This window comes from Mesoplodon mirus (assembly GCF_964341445.2).
Source record: "Mesoplodon mirus genome assembly, chromosome: 7".
NCBI lineage: Eukaryota > Metazoa > Chordata > Mammalia > Artiodactyla > Ziphiidae > Mesoplodon > Mesoplodon mirus.
In genome coordinates, this window is record NC_138983.1 from 13,616,734 (window position 1) to 13,638,676 (window position 21,943).

General features: G+C 40.4%; 1 protein-coding gene across 3 annotated transcripts; it reads left to right on the top strand.

The window, feature by feature from the left end:
* Positions 1 to 77: 77 nt before the first annotated feature.
* Positions 78 to 21,076, top strand: MTCH2 (mitochondrial carrier 2). Of its 3 annotated transcripts, XM_082626697.1 has the most exons (13): positions 81 to 340; positions 2,557 to 2,641; positions 2,791 to 2,897; positions 10,412 to 10,438; positions 10,637 to 10,699; positions 12,557 to 12,614; positions 12,873 to 12,924; positions 13,365 to 13,424; positions 14,791 to 14,884; positions 15,860 to 15,907; positions 16,826 to 16,893; positions 18,834 to 18,909; positions 20,867 to 21,076. In XM_082626697.1, exons 1-13 carry the CDS (start codon positions 254 to 256, stop codon positions 20,951 to 20,953), a joined length of 912 nt encoding a protein of 303 aa, XP_082482823.1. In that variant the 5' UTR covers positions 81 to 253; the 3' UTR covers positions 20,954 to 21,076. The 3 variants fall into 3 exon arrangements, with proteins under 3 accessions (XP_082482822.1, XP_082482823.1, XP_082482824.1); XM_082626696.1 differs by lacking the exon at positions 20,867 to 21,076 and having other exon boundaries at positions 78 to 340; positions 18,834 to 19,370; XM_082626698.1 differs by lacking the exon at positions 10,412 to 10,438.
* The last annotated feature ends 867 nt before the right edge of the window (positions 21,077 to 21,943 follow it).

Genomic DNA, 21,943 nt, shown 5'->3' on the forward strand with positions numbered 1-21,943 from the left:
GTTCCTAGTGGAGAGCGCGGATTCCACCCCAAAACGCATGCGCCCCGGGCTCGCAAGCCCCGCCCCGACCTCTGCGCCCGCTCGCGAGCCTTTGCCAATTCTCGGGGCGGGGACTGCGCGGGGAGACGCGCGCCGGTGCGTGCGTGCTCCCGGGCCGCGGGCAGGCCAGTGAAGCCGGCGGCCCTGGCACGTGATCCAGGATTGGCCTGGTAGCTTGGTGGCTCCGTCTGTCTGTCCGCCCGCGGGTGCCATCATGGCGGACGCGGCCAGTCAGGTGCTCCTGGGCTCCGGTCTCACCATCCTGTCCCAGCCGCTCATGTACGTGAAGGTGCTCATCCAGGTATGAGTCGTCGCCTTTCCCTTCCTCGCCCGGCACCCTATTCGGTCGCCGCTGCCCAAGGCGCCTGAGAACCGGCTCCAACCTTCCGGGCCTTCAGTCTCCTGAGATGTTGCTCCTTCTTTGCTGCCCGCCCCTTCCTTTCCGGCAGGGACGACTTCCACCGCCCGCTGAGCTCCCACTGCCCGTGGGCCTTCCCGAGGTCTCGCCTCCCAGCCAAGCCGTGAGGCCCGCTCCTTTCCCGGTATCCGGCTGCCGCCCTGCCCTGCCTGATGGCTCCCCTGAACTTTGTTTTCTCTTCCCTGAGGTTGATCCTGGCTGGGCGCCGCCGAGGCTTTCCCAACCTTTCCTTCTCCGCTGCTCTGAAATGAGCATCCTTTTCTCCTCCCCGGCCCCAAACGCAAGACGTGAAATCTGTTGAAGACAAATTTGAAATTCGAGGGGAGCCAACATTTTATTAGCTTTTGTTTTCTCTTTTTTTGTTGCTGTTACTACTGCTCTTCTGTTCTGAGATTTAGCACCAGATACCCAGAGAAATACAAGGAGTTCATTCAGAAGTGATAATCAAGCGGTTGCTGAGTCAAATTTCGGAAGGATCCACTGAACCCTCTTCAACAGCAGCCCATGTGGCTCATGACAGTGAAAAATCACATGTCAGAGTGATGTGAAATCAGTTCAGCCGAAAGTTTTATCGAGTTTAAGTATATATGTTAGTTTCTCATATACTGTGAAATAATTCTTAAATGGTATTTTATATTCACAGGCAAGTTTGCCCGGTTTTAGCTGACGATAGACCATTAGGTAGTATTGTTGAGTTGCCTTTCTGAATTTCCCTGTGACGGGCAGGTTATTCATTTTTTAAACTTTTGTTGAGAGTTGACGTAATTACATCATGCATAGCACCAAGGATAGAACCCCTGTCCTCACCATCTGCCTTTCTGTCAAAAATATGCAAGACACTAGGGAAGGCCTCATTTCTTATTTTTGAGTTAAAGATACTAATCCATATTATGTGTTGCTGAGTTGACCCTTGTGGATTCAGAACCTATATGTAAAAAACTATTGTAAAATAAGTTGTTTAAATTAAGAACAAAGGGAATTCCCTGGAGGTTCAGTGGTTAGGTAGGACTCCACGCTTTCACTGCTGAAGGCCCAGGTTTAATCCCTCATCTGGGAACTAAGATCCCTGCAAGCCACTAGAGGCGGCCAAAAAATAAAAGGAAGAAAGAACAAAATCTTTGAAATGTATTGTGACATCTAAAACAGAATTGGCACATTTGTAGCTAGATAATATCTGAGGTAAAAGCATTTTGCAGTAAATCTGATATAAGCCCATTACTCAGTCCTTATCCAGGAGACAAGGTTTTCTAATGACTTTCAGAGCTCTTGCCTCAAAAACTCCTTAATCCTGATTGTACAACATGCTTGTGTTGCCAAGTGTCTCAGGGATTTTTGTGAAATTCCCAAATACTCAGTTTTAAAAATAGTTGCACAGTACACTTTCAGGAGTTCTTTAATTGAACAGATTGAGAATCACAGCAGGAGAGTCAAAACCATGTCCCACAACGTTCATTCTCTCAAGTATCCCTTTGGCACTAAAGAGTCTGAATATATTGTAGAAATAAAATGATGACATTAATTCTAAAATGACTCATTAGATTGTTCATGACAGTCTGCTCCTTTAACAAGGACTTAGCTTGTAATTATTTCCCAAATGAATTATCCCCAGCTGTATCTGCATTTGCCTTTTGAGTGGTTTGTTTTGCTAGCCAAATATGAAGTTGATGCTGACTTAGTCTTCTCACTTTGTCCAGATATTAAAAATATGCTTGATTTTCTTTAGAAAATATTTTTGAGTGTCCTCAGTAAACTGTAGCTTTGTTAACACAAAAATTCCCTTAGTCTGTTTTCAGATTGATGTCAGTCTATCTCAGCTACATGGTTTACTTTGTAGAATTTGAACCAAAAGAAAACTTGGAGTTTACTGAAACCAGTCTTAAACAAGTGACAAAACTAAAAAAAAAAAAAAAAAAAAAAAAACAAAAAAAAACCACCAGAACTGACTAGGATGATACTTCATCACTGTCTTGGAAAATATACACTGCATTTTAACTTGTGTTAAAAATTGTAACTCTAAATTTGTTCTTTATTCAAGACCTTGCAACCCAGGCATTCCTGGGAATGTTGCTTAGTATTGATTTAGTCTCTTGTTTTTAAAGGTGGGATATGAGCCTCTTCCTCCAACAATAGGACGAAATATTTTTGGGCGGCAAGTTTGTCAGCTTCCAGGTCTCTTTTGTTATGGTAAGTGTCTTTGATTTATTTGGAATTGGAGGACATTGAAGGGTGTGATAGGAGTTAACTGAAAAAATATATAGAAAGCATGTTTCCTTGAAATTTCTATGTAACCATTACTTTCAACTAGAATGTAAATCTCCGACTTGTGTTCTTAGCTCAGCACATTGCGAGCATCGATGGGAAGCGTGGGTTGTTCACAGGCTTAACTCCAAGACTGTGTTCAGGGGTCCTTGGAACTGTGGTCCATGGTAAAGTTTTACAGGTAAGAAGAAAATCAATCCATCTTCCCGTAGATTTAGATAACCTTTTTTTTTTTTTAACATCTTTATTGGAGTATAATTGCTTTACAATGGTGTGTTAGTTTCTGCTTTATAACAAAGTGAATCAGCTATACATATACATATACATATGTTCCCATATCTCCTCCCTCTTGCGTCTCCCTTCTGTCCTCCCTGTCCCACCCCTCTACTCTAGGTGGTAGCAAAGCACGGAGCTAGATAACCTTTTTTTTTTTTTTTTTTAATTTATTTATTTTTGACTGCATTGGGTCTTAGTTGCTGTGCGTGGGCTTTTCTCTAGTTGCAGCAAGTGGGGACTACTCTTCATTGTGGTGCGTGGGCTTCTCATTGCCGTGGCTTCTCTTGTTGTGGAGCACGGGCTCTAGGTGCATGGGCTTCAGTAGTTGTGGCTTGCAGGCTCTAGAGTGCAGGCTCAGTAGTTGTGGCACATGAGCTTAGTTGCTCTACGGCATGTGGGACCTTCCCGGACCAGGGCTCGAACCCGTGTCCCCCGCGTTGGCAGGCGGATTCTCAACCACTGCACCACCAGAGAAGCCCTAGATAAACTTTTACGTACAGTTTGTTCTACTGATCAAGAGCAGTTTCAAAGATATACGTCTTTACATCCATGGCCTTTCTTCCTCTTGAAAAACATTTACTTGAAATACCCATTCTTAATTCTTTCCTGGGAAGCAAGGAGAATTTGTATAAAATGAAGTAATTGATTTTGATCTACGCAAGCTTCTTCCTCTGGACCAGTTGTTCTGAGCAGAAATTAAGTACACTCATTTGAGCTCCTATGTAGCTCATATTATTTCTTTGAAGGAGGAAGGAAGCTGGTTAAAACATACATTTCTTTCTCATGTTATTTTCCTCTTATTTCTAGTGTTACTCCTAGTAAATATTTTCTGTTACAAACTTATTTTTTTAAAAACTTAACAAGATAAACGTTAAAGTCAGGATAGTGTTTATTTGGGACTGTTTATTTCAATAGTACTCAGTACAGGGAATTCCCTGGTGGTGCAGTGGTTAGGATTCCACACTTCCACTGCAGAGGGCATGGGTTCGATCCCTGCTCAGGGTACTGAGATCCCACACTCTGCAAGGCTCTGCCAAAAAAAACCACTAACAATAGTAATTGGTACAATCCTCCATGTATTTTTTTAAGGCTTTAATGTTGCCCCAATTCTACTTTTCTATCATTTGATGAGCAAATCGTGGTGGTGTTAATCAGTTTCATGATCTGATTGGCTTAGGTTTTAAATTCTCTTCAGACTTTGTTGAATTAAGTTGGAGAGGTTTTCCAGTTAGTTCCTCACATGGAAGCAGTTTTGTTATTCATTGTACTTACTCTTGTCGTCATGCCTGTGGACTGAATGTTAGAAGCAGCATTTTGGGTGGCCCATGGGTCAGAGTGATGGAGTTTTAATGGGCCGATGTTTTTGGTGGATTGATTACTACTGTCTTTTCCAGCCACACGGTACTTTGGCTCAGTGAAAGTGTTCCTGTTACCTAAATGAGGTTTAGATTTTCATGTGGGAAAGTAGTTGTCATCTAGTTCAAAGAGGTTTATGTATAGACCAAGAGTGAAATTACTGCTTGAGATCAAGTTCCTTTATGTAAAGGAAAAGTAAGACAAACTTGAGGTAACCAAGTACCTGGAATATGTGTTTCACAGGTAGCCAGATGAAATAGAACAGGGTATTGGTACTATACTTAGTATCAAAAGCAACTAAGACAATCAAGAAGAAAGACCAGGGCTTCCCTGGTGGCGCAGTGGTTGAGAGTCTGCCTGCCGATGCAGGGGATGCGGGTTCATGCCCCGGTCTGGGAAGATCCCACATGCCACGGAGTGGCTGGGCCCGTGAGCCATGGCCGCTGAGCCTGCGCGTCCGGAGCCTGTGCTCCACAATGGGAGAGGCCACAACAGTGAGAGGCCCGTGTACCGCAAAAAAAAAAGAAGAAAGACCAATTCAGGTCTTTCTGAACAAGAAAGAATCTGTATATTTGAACAAGAATTAAATTGAAATCTGTTCAGAATAATGGTAGAAGAGACAGGTTGAAAATTTTATTAACGGAGTGAAAACCAAAATCTAAAAATGAGTGAGGATTTTAAAAAACTCCTGAAACTGTTAGAATTAATTCTGGCCAAAGACCTGGAATTTGACCAAAAACCATCATTTCACTTAATCATGTTGTTTGTTCTCTTTCCTCTGATTTTATTTTAAAAATGTAATTCTTTTCGTAAAAGACAGTGTTCTCTATTTTTTAAATCTGGTTATGACTAGGAGGTCAATTGTCTGGTTCTTGTATTTGACCTAGCCCATCTTCTGTTTCTGAAATATCCCACAAATAATATTTTCTCTTCCAGTGCAGTCTGAGCTCTGGCAGTCTCATGTTCTCTTCTCCAGAAGAAAAAAGCATCTTCTCTCTTGCTTGGTTTAGAAACAGTCAGATACAAAAGGAAAAGTGAGGTAGTTTCAGCTATTCAGACTTAGCACCAATTCTCTGTTCTTTGTACAGTGAAGAAAAGCATCTTGCCCTAATTTGGTATTAGACCTGCTTTTTCTGTGAAAAAGCCCTGAGGCTTTTTCTATAGCCTTAGTCCTAAGCTATATTTTGTGTTTTTTGGGTTTTTTTAATTTATTTATTTTATTTTTGTCTGCTTTGGGTATTTGTTGCTGCACACAGGTTTTCTCTAGTTGCGGCGAGCAGGGGCTACTCTTCGTTGCGGTGCGCAAGCTTCTCATCGTGGTGGCCTCTCTTGTTGCAGAGCACCGGCTCTAGGTGCGCAGGCTTCAGTAGTTGTGGTACGCTGGCTTAGTAGTTGTGGTGCATGTGCTCAGTAGTTGTGGCTCTGGGGCTCTAAGCACGGGCTCAGTAGTTGTGGTGCATGGGCTTAGTTGCTCCGCAGCATGTGGGATCTTCCTGGACTGGGGCTTGAACCTGTGTCCCCTGCTTTGGCAGGCAGATTCTTAACCATTGCGCCGCCAGGGAAGCCCCTAAGCTGTTTTTATCAATTTATTTTCTGGTATATGTGTGTGTTTAGTAAATAATGTTCTTGGATTTGGATCGTCATGTTTGCATTGTCATTTGTCTATAGGTATTTTTTGATTTCCTCTTTGATTTCTTCAGTGATCTCTTGGTTATTTAGTAACATATTGTTTAGCCTCCATGTGTTTGTGTTTTTTACGTTTTTTTCCCTGTAATTGATTTCTAGCCTCATAGCGTTGTGGTCTGAAAACATGCTTGATATGATTTCAATTTTCTTAAATTTACTGAGGCTTAATTTGTGACCCAAGATGTGATCTATCCTGGAGAATGTTCCACGTGCACTTGAGAAGAAAGTGTAATCTGCTGTATTTGGATGGAATGTCCTATAAATATCAATTAAATCTATCTGGTCTGTTGTGTCATTTAAAGCTTCTGTTTCCTTATTAATTTTCTATTTGGATGATCTGTCCATTGGTGTAAGTGAGGTGTTGAAGTCCCCCACTATTGTTGTGTTAACTGTCGATTTCCTCTTTTATAGGTGTTAGCAGTTGCTTTATGTATTGAGTTGCTCCTGTGTTGGGTGCATATATATTTATAATTGTTATATCTTCTTCCTTACTTGTCTCTTGTAACATTCTTTATTTTAGAGTCTATTTTATCTGATATGGGTATTGCTACTCCAGCTTTCTTTTTTTTTTTTTTTTTTTTTTTTTTTTTGTGGTACACGGGCCTCTCACTGTTATGGCCTCTCCCGTTGCGGAGCACAGGCTCCGGACGTGCAGGCTCAGCGGCCATGACTCATGGGCCAGCCGCTCCGCAGCATGTGGGATCTTCCCGGACCGGGGCATGAACCTGTGTTCCCTGCATCGGCAGGCGGACTCTCAACCACTGCGCCACGAGGGAAGCCCTCCAGCTTTCTTTTGATTTCCATTTGTATGTAATATCTTTCTCCATCCCCTCATTTTCAGTCTGTCGTGTCCCTAGGTCTGAAGTGGGTTTCTTGTAGACAGCATATATATACAGGTCTTGTTTTTGTATCCATTCAGCCAGTCTGTGTCTTTTGGTTGGAGCATTTAATCCATTTACATTTAAGGTAATTATCAATATGTATGTTCCTATTACCATTTTCTTAATTGTTTTGGGTTTGTTTTCGTAGGTCCTTTTCTTCTCTTGTGTTTCCCACTTGAGAAGTTCCTTTAGCATTTGTTGTAGAGCTGGTTTGGTGGTGCTGAATCCTCTTAGCTTTTGCTTGTCTGTAAAGCTTTTGATTTCTCCATCGAATCTGAATGAGATCCTTGCCAGGTAGAGTAATCTTGGTTGTAGGTTCTTCCCTTTCATCACTTTAAATATGTCATTCCACTCCCTTCTGGCTTGTAGAGTTTCTGCTGAGAAATCAGCTGTTAACCTTATGGGAGTTCCTTTGTATGTTATTTGTCATTATTCCTCATTCTATGAGGCCACCATCACCCTGATACCAAAACCAGACAAAGATACTACAAAAAGAGAAAATTACAGACCAGTATCACTGATGAATACAGATGCAAAAATCCTCAACAAAATACTAGCAAACAGAATCCAACAACACATTAAAAGGATCATACACCATAATCAAGTGGGATTTATCCCAGGGATGCAAGGATTCTTCAATATATGCAACTCAATCAATGTGATACACCATATTAACAAATTGAAGAATAAAAACCATATGATCATCTCAATAGATGCAGAAAAAGCTTTTGACAAAATTCAACACCCATTTATGATAAAAACTCTCCAGAAAGTGGGCATAGAGGGAACCTACCTCAACATAATAAAGGCCATATACAACAAACCCGCAGCAAACATCATTCTCAGTGGTGAAAAACTGAAAGCATTTCCTCTAAGATCAGGAACAAGACAAGGATATCCACTCTCACCACTGCTGTTCAACATAGATTTGGAAGTCCTAGCCACAGAAATCAGAGAAGAAAAAGAAATAAAAGGAATACAAATTGGAGAAGAAGAAGTAAAACTGTAACTGTTTGCAGATGACATGATACTATACATAGAGAATCCTAAGGATGCTGCCAGAAAACTACTAGAGCTAATCAATGAATTTAGTAAAGTTGCAGGATACAAAATTAATGCACGGGGCTTCCCTGGTGGCGCAGTGGTTGAGAGTCCGCCTGCCAATGCAGGGGACATGGGTTCGTGCCCCGGTCCGGGAAGATCCCACATGCCGAGGAGCGGCTGGGCCCGTGAGCCATGGCCGCTGAACCTGCACGTCCAGAGCCTGTGCTCTGCAACGGGACAGACCACAAAAGTGAGAGGCCCGCGTACCGCAAAAAAAAAAAATTAATGCACAGAAATCTCTTGCATTCCTATACACTAATGATGAAAAATCTGAAAGAGAAATTAAGGAAACACTCCCATTTACCATTGTAGCAAAAAGAATAAAATACCCAGGAATAAACCTACCTAGGGAGACAAAAGTCCTATATGCAGAAAACTATAAGACACTGATGAAAGAAATTAAAGATGATACAAACAGATGGAGAGATTTACCATGTTCTTGGATTGGAAGAATCAATATTGTGAAAATGACTGTTGCTACCCAAAGCAATCTACAGTTTCAGTGCAATCCCTATCAAATAACCAATGGCATTTTTTTTACAGAACTAGAACAAAAAATCTTAAAATTTATATGGAGACACAAAAGACCCTGAATAGCCAAAGCAGTCTTGAGGGAAAAAAATGGAGCTGGAGGAATCAGACTCCCTGACTTCAGACTATGCTACAAAGCTACAGTAATCAAGACAATATGATATTGGCACAAAAACAGAAATAGATCAATGGAACAAGATAGAAAGCCCAGAGATAAACCCATGCACTTATGGTCAACTAATCTTTGACAAAGGAGGCAAGGATATACAATGGAGAAAAGACCGTCTCTTCAATAAGTGATGCTGGGAAAACTGGACAGCTACATGTAAAAGAATGAAATTAGAACACTTCCTAACACCATACACAAAAATAAACTCAAAATGGATTAGAGACCTAAATGTAAGACAGGACACTATAAAACTCTTAGAGGAAAACATAGGAAGAACACTCTGACATAAATCACAGCAAGGTCTTTTTTGATCCACCTCCTGGAGTAATGGAAAAAAAAACAGAAATAAACAAATGGAACCTAATGAAACTTAAAATCTTTTGCAAAGCAAACTACAAATGACGAAAAGACAACCCTCAGAATGGGAGAAAATATTTGCAAACGAAGCAACGTACAAAGGATTAATCTCCAAAATATATAAACAGCTTGTGCAGCTCAATATTAAACAAACAACCCAATCCAAAAATGGCCATAAGACCTAAATAGACATTTCTCCAAAGAAGACATACAGATGGCCAAGAAGCACAGGAACAACTGCTCAACATCACTAATTATTAGAGAAGTGCAAATCAAAACTAGAATGAGGTATCACCTCACACCGGTTAGAATGGGCATCATGAGAAAATCTACAAAGAACAAATGCTGGAGAGGGTGTGGAGAAAAGGGAACCCTCTTGCACTGTTGATGGGAATGTAAAGTGATACAGCCACTAGGGAGAGCAGTATGGAGGTTCCTTAAAAAACTAAAAATAGAATTACCATATGATCCAGCAATCCCAGTACTGGGCGTGTACCCAGAGAAAACCATAATTCAAAAACACATGCAACCTAATGTTCATTGCAGCACTATTTACAATAGCCAGGTCATAGAAGAAACCTAAATGCCCATCAATAGACGAATGGATAAAGATGATGTGGTACATATATACAATGGAATATTACTCAGCCATAAAAAAGAACGAAATTGGGTCATTTTTAGAGACTGGACGAATCTAGAAACTGTCATATAGAGTGAAGTAAGTCAGAGGAGAACAAATGTTGTATATTAACGCATATATGTGGAACCTAGAAAAATGGTACAGATGAACTGGTTTGCAGGGCAGAATTTGAGACACAGATGTAGAGAACAGACGTATGGACACCAAGGAGGGAAAGAGGCAGGGCCGGGGGTGGTGGTGTAATGATTTGGGAGATTGGGATTGACATATATATATATATATATATATATATATATATATATATATATATATATATATATATATATATATACTAGTATGTATAAAATGGATAACTAAAGAACCTGCTGTATAAAAATAAATAATGAAATTCTAAAATTCAAATAAATAAATAAAAATAATGTTCTTGGATTTTTGCTTTGCTTTGTTTTCCTTTTTCTTTTAGATAAGCACTTTTATGAGCTGACCAATCAGTATGTTAAACTTAGCAACAAGATCATCTTAGAGACACTTATTTCCAAGTGTTAATTAGAAGTAGAAATTAATTGGAGATTTACAGCCAAAAAAATCAACTATTTTAATTTCTGCCAATCAACAGAGTTTTCATTTTATGTTCTGTCTCAGTAACACTATGATAGCCCTAATCATCCTTTCTTTTCTTTCCTCTTCCTTTGTAGCATTACCAGGAGTGCGACAAGGCTGAGGTATGTTGGAGCCGATTTCTATGCATGAGTCCATTTTCCCTGCAAGCTACTGTTGCTCTCTGGTCCTCTTTAGGAAAAGGGACAAGCAGTCAGCTTTCCTTTCATCATAGAGAGTGTTGGTATACAGGGTGGCCACCAGTTTGAACAGTTCTATTTAAAACCATCAACATATCTATCTTCTTTCATTTTGATTTCCAGGAGTCAGGATCTGGGAATTTACAGAAAGAAGTGTCATCTTCCTTTGACCGAGTTATCAAGGAGGTAAGATGATTATGATTTCTCTAAATCAGAGCAAGCTGGCAGTTGTGGAATCAGGATCATCAGACCTGTATGTTCAGTGTCTGTTCCAAACAAAATTAAACTTTCAATTTAGTATGGGCTTTACTGCATGTAGAACATAAAGAGAGAAAAAAACATTGCTTGCTGTTTGGAATTTCAAGGAAACATAATTTGCCCAGTCATCTTTAAAATTGAAGAGGTGCTGAAACCTCTTATAATAGAGTTGGAAATCTCTGGCCCAAAAGTATTAAAATAGTGGCCAGGGCCTTTGTGTGTTGGATATTATATATCCAGAAATGTTTTTACAACATTATTCTGACTTTGAGACGTCCTTATCGTCCATTTCCCACTCCTGTCTTCTACCATTGGAGTTTGTTGCATGCCTGGCTCTTTTATTTCTAGTCTTTACATTGTCTAATTGTCTATAGAGACGTCACAATTTTTCATTGAGAGCTGCCTTCTAAAGTATATATCACTGAACAAACATCACTATAGGCCAAGATGTCAGACGAGTCAGCTTTGTTTTTTGTAAATTTTCATGAAGTGATTTTATTTAAAAGTAGAGATGCATGTATTAATATGTGTTTTATATTTTCTTAACTTTATTTAGTTCATCGTAAGGCTCTTAGAACTACCATTAGAGTAGGGGTGAGAGATCTCTTAACTAAATGAAGATAATGTTTAAATGCAAAGACGAACGATGGACCTGCTATATTTACAGCCTACCTCCAAGTATTGTGATTGAATTTTTTACTAACCTCTTTACAGAGTCCTGGACAAGGAAGATAAGCTAGGGTAAATATAGAGCTCTAAGATACTGCACAATTACGGGGCTGTGGTCGAAAAACAGATGAATGTCGTTGTGTTCTCCTTGAGACCTTGGTACAGATTAAATAGAGCCTGACATTTGGCTAGTGTAGATATCAGAGTATCATAGTCTCTGAAATCACTCACAATGAGAGAGCAACTTAATAGTCTAAATAGAGGCCTTATAGTTGTTTGTTTGTTTTAATTTATATTTTTATTTATTTATTTTTGGCTGCGTTGGGTCTTCGTTGCTGTGCGCGGGCTTTCTCTAGTTGCAGCGAGCGGGGGCTACTCTTCGTTGTGGTGCACAGGCTTCTTATTGCGGTGGCTTCTCTTGTTGTGGAGCATGGGCTCTAGGCACTCAGGCTTCAGTAGTTGTGGCATGTGGGCTCTGCAGTTGTGGCTCGCAGGCTGTAGAGCGCAAGCTCAGTAGTTGTGGTGCACGGGTTTAGTTGCTCCACGGCTTGTGGGATCTTCCCAGACCAGGGCTCGAACCCGTGTCCCCTGCATTGGCAGGTGGATTCTTAACCACTGTGCCACCAGGGAAGCCCCAAGCCTCATAGTTTTATTCCAGCTAGGTTACTGTTTGCTGGTGACTTCCCTGTTTCTTTTTTTTTTTTTTTTTTTTTTTGGCCGCACCATGCAGCATGTGGGATCTTAGTTCCCGACCAGGGATCGAACCTGCACCCCATGCACTGGCAGCGTGGAGTCTTAACCACTGGACCTCCAGGGAAGTCCTTTTCCCTGTTTCTTTGCTTTTGTTTTTCTCATCTGTAAATTTGAGAAGATAACAGAAACCTGCTTTGCAGAGAAATTTTGAGAAGTAACTATAACAGTATTGAAAACCCTGAGCGAAAGCTGTGCTAGAATGATCGTGTATTGTACTGCTTCCCATTCAGGCTGCTGCTCCAGGAAGGGCAGGAGTGCTCTGTCCCTCACTCTCTTAGTCTGCAGTGTCCACCCACACGACTTCTCTCAGGAATCTGAGTGTCATTTATTTAGATTTCACAAGTGTGTGTTGATTGTTTCTAGACAACTCGAGAGATGATGGCTCGTTCTGCTGCTACTCTCATCACACATCCCTTCCATGGTATGTTTACAGTTGATAACTGAAATCTGATTTTTTATCTTTCTTTTATATCACTATCTCTCCTGACTACTTAGATAGGTTGACATGGGAGTTCACTAAAGTGCCTTGCCTGTGTGTTTTTTGTTTGCTTGTTTGGGCTTTTATCCAATTTATCCAGATAGCAAAGTGTCTTTAGATGGGAAAACCTTTTTTTTTTTCCCCAGGGCTATGAAAATTTATCTCGATGTAGCTTAAAAATCTTTTCTCTGTGTTCTGTAGTGATCACTCTGAGATCTATGGTACAATTCATTGGCAGAGAATCCAAGTACTGGTAAGTGTTTCTGTTTTCAAGTATTCAAGGAGATCTATTGAAGCCAAAGTATTAGAATAATAATACTTTACATTTTTATGATGCCTTAGAACTTACAAAACAAATTCATATATCTTATGTCATTTGATCTACACACAAAAAAAACAGTAAAATAGAAGAAAAAGGCCCAGACAGGTTTAGGAGCCTACCCAGGATCTCAGAGTAAGTTGCAGGACCACTGAAGCCAGAATTCACCCTGACTGCATGTGACTACACTCTTAGGTATTAATATCTTCACTTCTATCTCTAAATTCAACTGTCTTTGCAGAGTGAGGGTGGTAGAAAAGGGAGCAGGGGTGGAGGTATAAGTTTCACCTTGTCAAAAGTAGTAATTGAACATTTTTTTTTAATAGCTCCAAAATAATCTTAATGTATTTTATGTTTCTTTCTTCTGAACCTAGTGGACTTTGTGACTCCATAGCAACTATCTATCGGGAAGAGGGCATCCTAGGATTTTTTGCGTGAGTAAATTACTGATTTGTGCTTGTTATTTTTGTGTGAGTAGAACGCTTTAATGAGAACGAGGACATGACTCCTTGTGTAAACCTCAGAGAAAATGTACTCTCTGGGTTTAATTCATGTTAAACTCCATTTAGGCCCATCTGACTTAAATTCTCTTGTAGAGATCCCAAACTTCTGCTCTGCACATCTAAAATGCTTGAAATTAGGGTTTGTTTTTTTTTTTAACAAATAAATTCATTGAAGTTTCTACCCTTACAGTGAGTTCTCAATTACTATATAGTTGATAAAATGAGGAAAGTTCGTTTTTGAAAAATGGAAAGTTATCTAACATGTATCTTCCTTATCCTGAGAGCATACGTTTCTGCACTGTATTCGTTCCCTTGAATTTACTTTGGAAGAACTTAGGCTACTACTCTTGTTCTTCTGCTAACAACAAAAACCGCATTATTAACTAAATGGTCCTTTTTAATTTTCAGTGTTTCCGCATAGTTGATTTTATGCTTGAGTATCATAAATACTCTGGGAAATAGGCAAGACAGCTATTATTATTCTCATTTTAGAGATTTAAAAAAAACTGATGCTCTGGGAAGTTCATTTGCTGCCCGTCACATAGCTGATAAGTGGTAGAAGTGGCATTTAAACGCTGGTCTTCAGTCTGTGAGGTAATGTTTGTCCCACTCTTCCACACTGCCTCACCTCGGTTAACTAGGCCCTGGAAGCATGTTTTTTTTTGTTTGTTTGCGGTATGCAGGCCTCTCACTGTTGTGGCCTCTCCCGTTGCGGAGCACAGGCTCCGGACGCGCAGGCCCAGCGGCCATGGCTCACGGGCCCAGCCGCTCCGCGGCATGTGGGATCCTCCCGGACCGGGGCACGAACCCGTGTCCCCTGCATCGGCAGGCGGACTCTTAACCACTGCGCCACCAGGGAAGCCCTGGAAGCATGTTTTTTGATGTCTTTCACCTGTATCTGTGTTTGGGCCATTCATTTTGTAATTTTTCTCATCTTTTGCCCTGCCAAATTTGAATATCAAGTAGTTTAGCAATAATCATATTTAAGTCTCTTCTCCGAAATAGGCACATTTTTTGCCGCCCTGCTTATAGTTATTAATAGTAAGGTGAACCATTGGCCATATCTTAGAGGGGTACAGCCGACCTGCATTTTTTAAATGAGAATAAATGTCCTTAGAGATTAGCCTCAAGAACAGTTATATTAACTAGAATGAATTGGTTAGGTTCTCGTATTCAGTGTCTTTTCAGTTCTCTAGAGTGTTTTGAAATTAATTCTTTGAGAAGTGTTTATATTGAGTGAATTATCTTTTTACTGATCACATTTCTTGGTGCTTATTTTCATTGTTTCTTCATGTAGCGGTCTTATTCCTCGCCTCCTGGGTGACATCATTTCTTTGTGGCTCTGTAACTCACTGGCCTACCTCGTCAATACTTATGCACTGGACAGTGGGGTAGGTTGTGCCCTTGATGAGATGTGCTGGTGCTGACTTCATTGTATCCACCTGGCAGCTAGGTTAGCTTTAAAGTAAGATGGCAGTTGGTTATGTGCCAGACTCATCATTATATAGCTATATATTAGTAGTCAAAATTTTAAAGGCTAATGGAATGACCTATAGTGTTTACTATAGAGAGATGCACCTAGAAAGTCCCTAGGGTGTGGCAGAGTGAGCCTAAGAGTCTGCCTTTCTCCATGCTGCAAGGAGATCACTTCTTTATGGATGCCTAATGTTAGGGGACACCATGAAGCAGGATAGTTTTATAGTGTATGCAGGTGTTTCATCTAATCTGAAGTGTTAAGGGGACTCCTGTATTGGGCTTTCTAGAAACGTTAGCCTGGGGGCGGGGTGGGGGGTGAGAATCAGCCTTCCCTAAAAGCAGTGTTTCTCCAGTCTCAGCAGTTGTATACCTCTTTGAACACAGTTAGCCCCAGAGCATGGTGGGAACTGGGACACACCCAGGCCAGGGGTAAGACTAAAAATCCACGTGCTTGGTTTCTTGAGTACTGAGACTGATCTTCCCCACAGCATCTGGTACACAGCTAGGTGTATATGGAGGGAGTGACTTGTCCCTTAGTAGACCAACCGTCAGTGTTGTTTCCAGGGATTGTATCAATATTTCTAGGACATCGGAAAAGGTTACCAATCTCATTTCTGTTGTTTTTGAAATCCTGAGGCTATTATATTTGTTCCTAAGCCATCCTAATCTAATGTGAACTTGTCTGTTAATGTTGAATCAAGTTGATCATTTTGACCACTGCCTTTTTATGCTCATAATGTTTTATGTTTTCATCCTCTAAATTAATTTTCAAGTTGTCAAAGAAACTAATAATGCAGAGATAGAATATATTAATATGGTTGGGGACAATTAGCTGTCATATCAGCTTAATTTTCTTACTCGTTCTAATAAAGGTTTTCTTCCTGGTCTAGGTTTCCACCATGAATGAAATGAAGAGTTATTCCCAAGCTGTCACAGGAGTAAGTTTTTAAAAATCCTTTTAGCCTTTTAGGAGTAGGTTTGTTTGTTTAATATTTATTTATTTGGCTGTGCCGAGTCTTAGTTGTGGCACGTGGGATCTTCATTGCAGCATGCAGGATCTTTAGTTGCGGCATGTGGGATCTCGTTTCCTAACCAGGGATCGAATCCAGGCCCCTTGTATTGGGAGCGTGGAGTCTTAGCCACTGGACCACCAGGGAAGTCCCTTTTTAGGAGTAGTTTTCTTTTCTTCTCTTCCCTTCTCTTTTCTTTTCAATTTCTTTGTCGTCACTGCTTTAAAGCAACCAGCTGTCTCACAGGAAAGTCTCTCACATTTATTAATATTTTTCAGAGGTAAGAATAACCCAGAGTCCCTGCATCACAGTAACAGTAATAACAAGCCTACATAGTTTGGTGCTGTTGGGCTTTCAGAGGGGGTAAGTGGGCATTTCTCATCACAGATCTGCCCCTGCTTCTCACTGTATCATGCTGAACCTATATTGGAAACTTCACCCTCTTGAATCATGTGGAGTCTTCCAGTAGTTGACTTTTGAAGTAGTTTCCATTGTCTTTGGAAGGATGTTCATGTTGTCTTGTTTTCTTCAGGGCTATTTTGAAATGCTTATTGTATTTAGTTGTATTTACTTTTAAATGATGAAGTTCAGTTTTATTTGAATGAGGGCTCAATCACAGAATAAGAGAAGCCTTCTGGTCTTTGGTTAAAAGGTTGCATGTAGTGGTATGGTAAGAGGAGGAAACATCTGCAGGCTCAAAAACGTGTAATTTAGTCTCTCCTGGGATACTGAGAAAGCAAAACCAGCGTTGGAGTATTTGACCACAGTGGCACTAAGACTAAGGGAGAAGAATAAAGGAGGCTAGGAAGGACTTAGTAACTTAGCTGTCTTTTTACTCTTTTACAGTTTTTTGCCAGTATGTTGACGTATCCCTTTGTGCTTGTCTCTAATCTTATGGCTGTCAACAACTGTGGGTAAGTGCCTTGCGTTTCTTTTCTTAGTAGTTGGCTGCCTGTATGCCTGACAGGTAGGGCAGTCCTGGTAGAAATTTGGGGAGGATAGTACAGTTGATGCTGTTAATAGATTTCCTAACTTTTTTCTCTGTCTGCCCCATGTACCAGCAGTCCCATCAATTTGTATTATAAGCAGCCACTTCATGTCCTCTTTTGGAATAGAGAAGGGCACAAATAATATTTCTCAAGCATTTATAAATAACGTGTGCTTGCCAGTAGTCTAGGTTCTTTTCTGAAAAGGGTGGGAAAATTACCAAATTACTCTACTTTGCCTTTTTTTTTTAAAAAAAAAGAACTTTTTAATTTATTTTTAGCCACGAGGTGCGGCATGCAGGATCTTAGCTCCCTGACCAGGGATCGAACCCATGCCCCCTGCATTGGTAGCGCAGAGTCTTAACCACTGGACCGCCAGGGCAGTCCCTCCTTTATTTTAAGTCCTTATCCTCTCTTTCGAAAGTTACAAAAGGTATGTCAGGGATTGAATGACAATCTGTACCTGTTTTTCCTCAGGGCTTCATGGAGAAAGTGAGTTTTCAAGTAAGAAAAGTAGGAAATTTGGTTGAAAATGGAAAGTTTCTTGACCTTTCATGTACTGGCTGGGGAAGGGGTGGGTGTGGTGTTGGACACCACTGATTTCCAGCTTCTAGGCGCCATCTGACTCTACCAGGTTGGACAGAAGTTTTGCCTCTTTTTTTTTTTAATTAAAAAAATTTTTTTTTAGCCATGCTGCGCGGCTTGCAGGATCTCAATTCCCCAACCAGGGATCAAACCCGCAAGCCCTGCAGTGGAAGTGTGGATTCGTTTTTCTTTTTTTTTAATGTTTATTGATTAACAAATATTTATTGAGTATATATGGTGTACTGCTATAAAGTGAATGGTGTTTTTTGTTTTTTATTTATTTATTTATTTTATTTTCGGCTGTGTTGGGTCTTTGTTGCTGTGTGTGGGCTTCTCATTGCGGTGGCTTCTCTTGTTGCAGAGCACGGGCTCTAGGCGCACGGGCTTCAGTAGTTGCAGCACGTGGGCTCAGTAGCTGTGGCTCACGGGCTCTAGAGCGCAGGCTCAGTAGTTGTGGTGCACGGGCTTTAGTTGCTCCGCGGCATGTGGGATCTTCCTGGACCAGGGCTTGAACCCGTGACCCCTGCATTGGCAGGTGGATTCTTAACCACTGCGCCACCGGGGAAGCCCAGAAGCCCAGATTCTTAACCACTGGACTGCCAGGGAAGTCCCAGAAGTTTTGCCTCTTGATTTATTTCAAAACTCTGTTCCTCTGGAGTACGTGCCACAATATGCCATTATACATGTCATTGTTTTCAAACAAGATATCAAATTGATAGCTGTGTGGAGTTTGTTTTGCGATTTGTGGAGCAGCTGCCGCATTTCAGCCCAGAGCAGGCTTGAAGGATTAGTTAAGTGTGTTGTTGATGTCTTTGTTGTTGTTACTATTATTATTTGCAGTTTTTGAGAGAGGAAGTGATAAGGGGTTATACCTGAGTAAGAGCATGTAGTCACCGCCATTTCTCACCACTGTCCATTGTCATGTTTGGAGTCTTTTGAATACTACTTAGTTTTTAAATTCCCTTTCCCTGCTTTTTAATTATATAATTACTATGTTCTAGGATTTCATTTGTCCACAAATTTAAACCTAGATGTTTTAGAAAGTACATAACTGGATGAAGTTTCTGTTTATGTTATGTTGATTCAAAACCTAAATGTAAGGGAGGGCGATCCGTTTTGGATGCTCAGTCTTTCCCCTGCTCCAATAGAATTTGTTTCTTCAGAACTAAAATTGCTTTTCAGGGAACTTTCCAGGAAGAATATTTTGACAAAGATTTACTGAGCTCTTGAGAGAATGTTTTATAAATGTTGACTTCAGTAGCTAACCTTGTATTCTATTTCAGGCTTGCTGGTGGATGCCCTCCCTACTCCCCAGTATATTCTTCTTGGATAGATTGCTGGTGCATGCTACAAAAAGAGGTACTTCTCTCTCATTCTCTCTCTCCCTCCCTCTTTCCCTCCCTCCCTCCCTCTCCCCTCCTCGTATTTTATTTTGTTTTGTTTTTGTTTGTTTTCTTAAATGTCTCTGGAATCCCAGGTTGATTCTTGTAGGTTATCCTTTAGTTATCAATTAATGTACCCTTTTCAGTGTTCCATATGTCACTCTGGCATAGTAATAAAATGTGCTGCTTGGAAATCAGGAGAGGTAGTGAAGAATTAAGAATTCCTAGATGTGATCTGGAAGCCATTTGAGTGATCACATTCAAATTACAAATAAGGTCTGGGTAGACAGTTATCCTGGTTGTTAAAATGATGCCCTTGATTTCAGATTATTTTTTCCAACCTCACCTTTTTGTAACTTTTCAGAATCTCCTAATATATTCACGTGTTTTCCTACAGTATTTAGAGAAGCTGAGAAATAAAAAGTTATTTATTTATGACATTATTTGTCACAATGTTGTTGAAAGGGCTGATCTCTTACTTCTAGAGTCATGTTAGTGGATGATTTTGTCCAGACTCCAATTGTGAGGTGTAGGTCATCTCCAACCAAAAATTCTTGATGAATCTAGGTAGAGCTTTATTAGGAACCAAAATGATAAATGGCTGTGAGCTAACTTTAACATGCAATCACTAAAATGGCCATCAGTTGAAAGCTGTTTTTGACTGGGAAGCACTTTTTAAAGGATTGTAGAAGAAATTGTACGAGGAAGCTCTTTGTTGCATTATATTATAACACTGGTGACACATACGAGAAAGGCCTTTGTTCACAGGGCTCAGGCTTCCCAGCCTGAACTCTGAATGCAAAGGCCTAAGTGCTGCTGGCGGGGGGGAGGGGTGGCTTTTGCTCAGCATGCCCAGCAAGCCCTTCTGTGAACCCGGGCCAGGACACTTGGATGGTTGCCAGACAGACCTAACATGAACATTCTGGGTTTCATTCTGAGTTTTACATTCTCGGTGTTACAGTCTCCTTTTGTGGTCCCCATTTAAAAGGAAAGGTGGCCCTTCTTTCCCCACTTCCTAACCAGCCCCCTGCTATAGGAAGAAAGCAAATAGAAAATTATTATTAGGGTATCAGACACCTTACCTAGGGAATGGTTAGTCCTTTAAATGCTTAAGACAACAGCAAATCTTAACTGAGCACTTACTGTATATGAGGCATTAGCTAAGAGTTTTTCATGTATCAGCTCACGTAACCGTCAGAACAGCCGTGTGAGGATAGGTACCGTTCTTTATCATCCCACCTCACATATAAAGAAACGGGGACTTTGAATGGTTAAATAATGCCAATTATGTAACCCAAGGTCACACGGCCAGTGTTTGGGAGAGCAGGATCTACATGCAGGCTGTCTAACTTCAGAGTGTACTCATTTAAACTCACAACATTACTACTTTAATTATAAGATTTTATAAATACTCCCTAGAGATCTACCATTCCATTCAAAACAAATAAAAGCTGGCACAGGGACTTCCCTGGCGGTCCAGTGGTTAAGACTCCACACTTCCACTGCAGGGGACGCAGGTTCAGTCCCTGGTCAGGGAACTAAGATCCCACGTGCCACGCAGTCAAAAAAACAAACAACCAAAAGCTGGCACTTAACTGTGTGATAGGACTGTTCCCAACACTTTATATGAATTGACTTGATAATCCAGCTAGCTAGCAAGTGGCAGAGCCAGAATCCAAACTGGGAATTCTGTCTAAATAGGTAAGAAATACTTGGCTTTATCGGTGTTTCAGAATTATAGTTGATTCCACAAAAGCTCAGCTTAAGTCAGAGAATACAAATTGCTACTCTGTAGTGATAGTCCCGGTTTTATCCTGGTCATTTTAGTCATGTTTCTCAGAAATATGTCCAGTTGTCTCTGCTGATTTGGACTGGCTGACCTCATTTTCACACTAGACTTTACTTGTTTTTGTTTTTTTTTTGTTTTTTTCCAGGGAAATATGAGCCGAGGAAATAGCTTGTTTTTCCGGAAGGTCCCCTTTGGGAAGACTTATTGTTATGACCTGAGAATGTTAATTTGAAGATGTGGGGCAGGGACAGTGACATTTCTATAGTCCCAGATGCACAGAATTATGGGAGAGAATGTTGATTTCTAAGCAGTGTGGCACGCTTTTTTAATAATCATTTAATCTTGGGAAAATGGAGGTGTTTGGTGTCTGCCTTTTTTTGTTCTTTTTTCCAGCACAACATAATTTACCACTGATATTCCCCCTTTAATTATCCTGAAACATTTTTACTCCAGATTATTTTAGTTAAAGAAAGAAGTTGCATTTACCTAAAGGTACAGGCAGGTTGTCATGCAATTTGAGTCTTAATTTAAGGCTTTGTAAAGTGAAGAGTACAGTCCTGTGAAGAAAGAGAAATAATTCTGTGAAACTTAAGAAAATTAATAAGGCAAATGATATGGGAGGTTAAAAGTTAACCTTTTTTTTTAGTAGACCTTAAAAACTCAGCATCCACCAGAATCTGTCTCCCAGTATATTCTTCTAAGCACATTTAATTAACCCTGTCTCTCATACTTCAAAGAAAGGACAATACACTGCTAATCTACCCTAGAAAATCTCTGCATGAGGCATCCATGCCTTCAGTCTATTATTGCAAAGCAATAAATTGTGTTGCCAACAACAACAAAAAAGGATAATTAGAATAAGCAAGATTTGAAAAGGAAGCATAATGGCTTTTTTTTTCCCAAAAGAAATTCTTATTATCATATAAAATATGAAAAGCAAATACTGCGGCATTAGTTCCCTTCTCTAAGAGCTAAGTCTTTGCCAATCCCTAAATTACATCATTATACAGTTCTAATTGTATATAATCTTTTGTGCTTCTGTTTGTTATTTTGTTTGCTTTTTGTTATTGCAGAAGGTGAGTAGTTTTTCATTTCTAATGACACACTTGGAAGGTATACTTGTAACTTCACGTCTGGTAATGCAGACGTTAAGTCCACAAGATTCTTAGGACATTGACCACCTCGCATGTCATACCCTCAGTTAGGCATGGTAGCATTCATA

Coding starts and splice junctions, on each gene's coding strand:
- MTCH2 (XM_082626696.1), top strand. CDS start 254: ATGGCGGACGCGGCCAGTCAGGTGCTCCTGGGCTCCGGTCTCACCATC. Junction 2,898..10,411: donor TCCATGGTAAAGTTTTACAG/GTAAGAAGAAAA, acceptor CTTCCTTTGTAG/CATTACCAGGAGTGCGACAA. Junction 13,425..14,790: donor GGCATCCTAGGATTTTTTGC/GTGAGTAAATTA, acceptor TTCTTCATGTAG/CGGTCTTATTCCTCGCCTCC.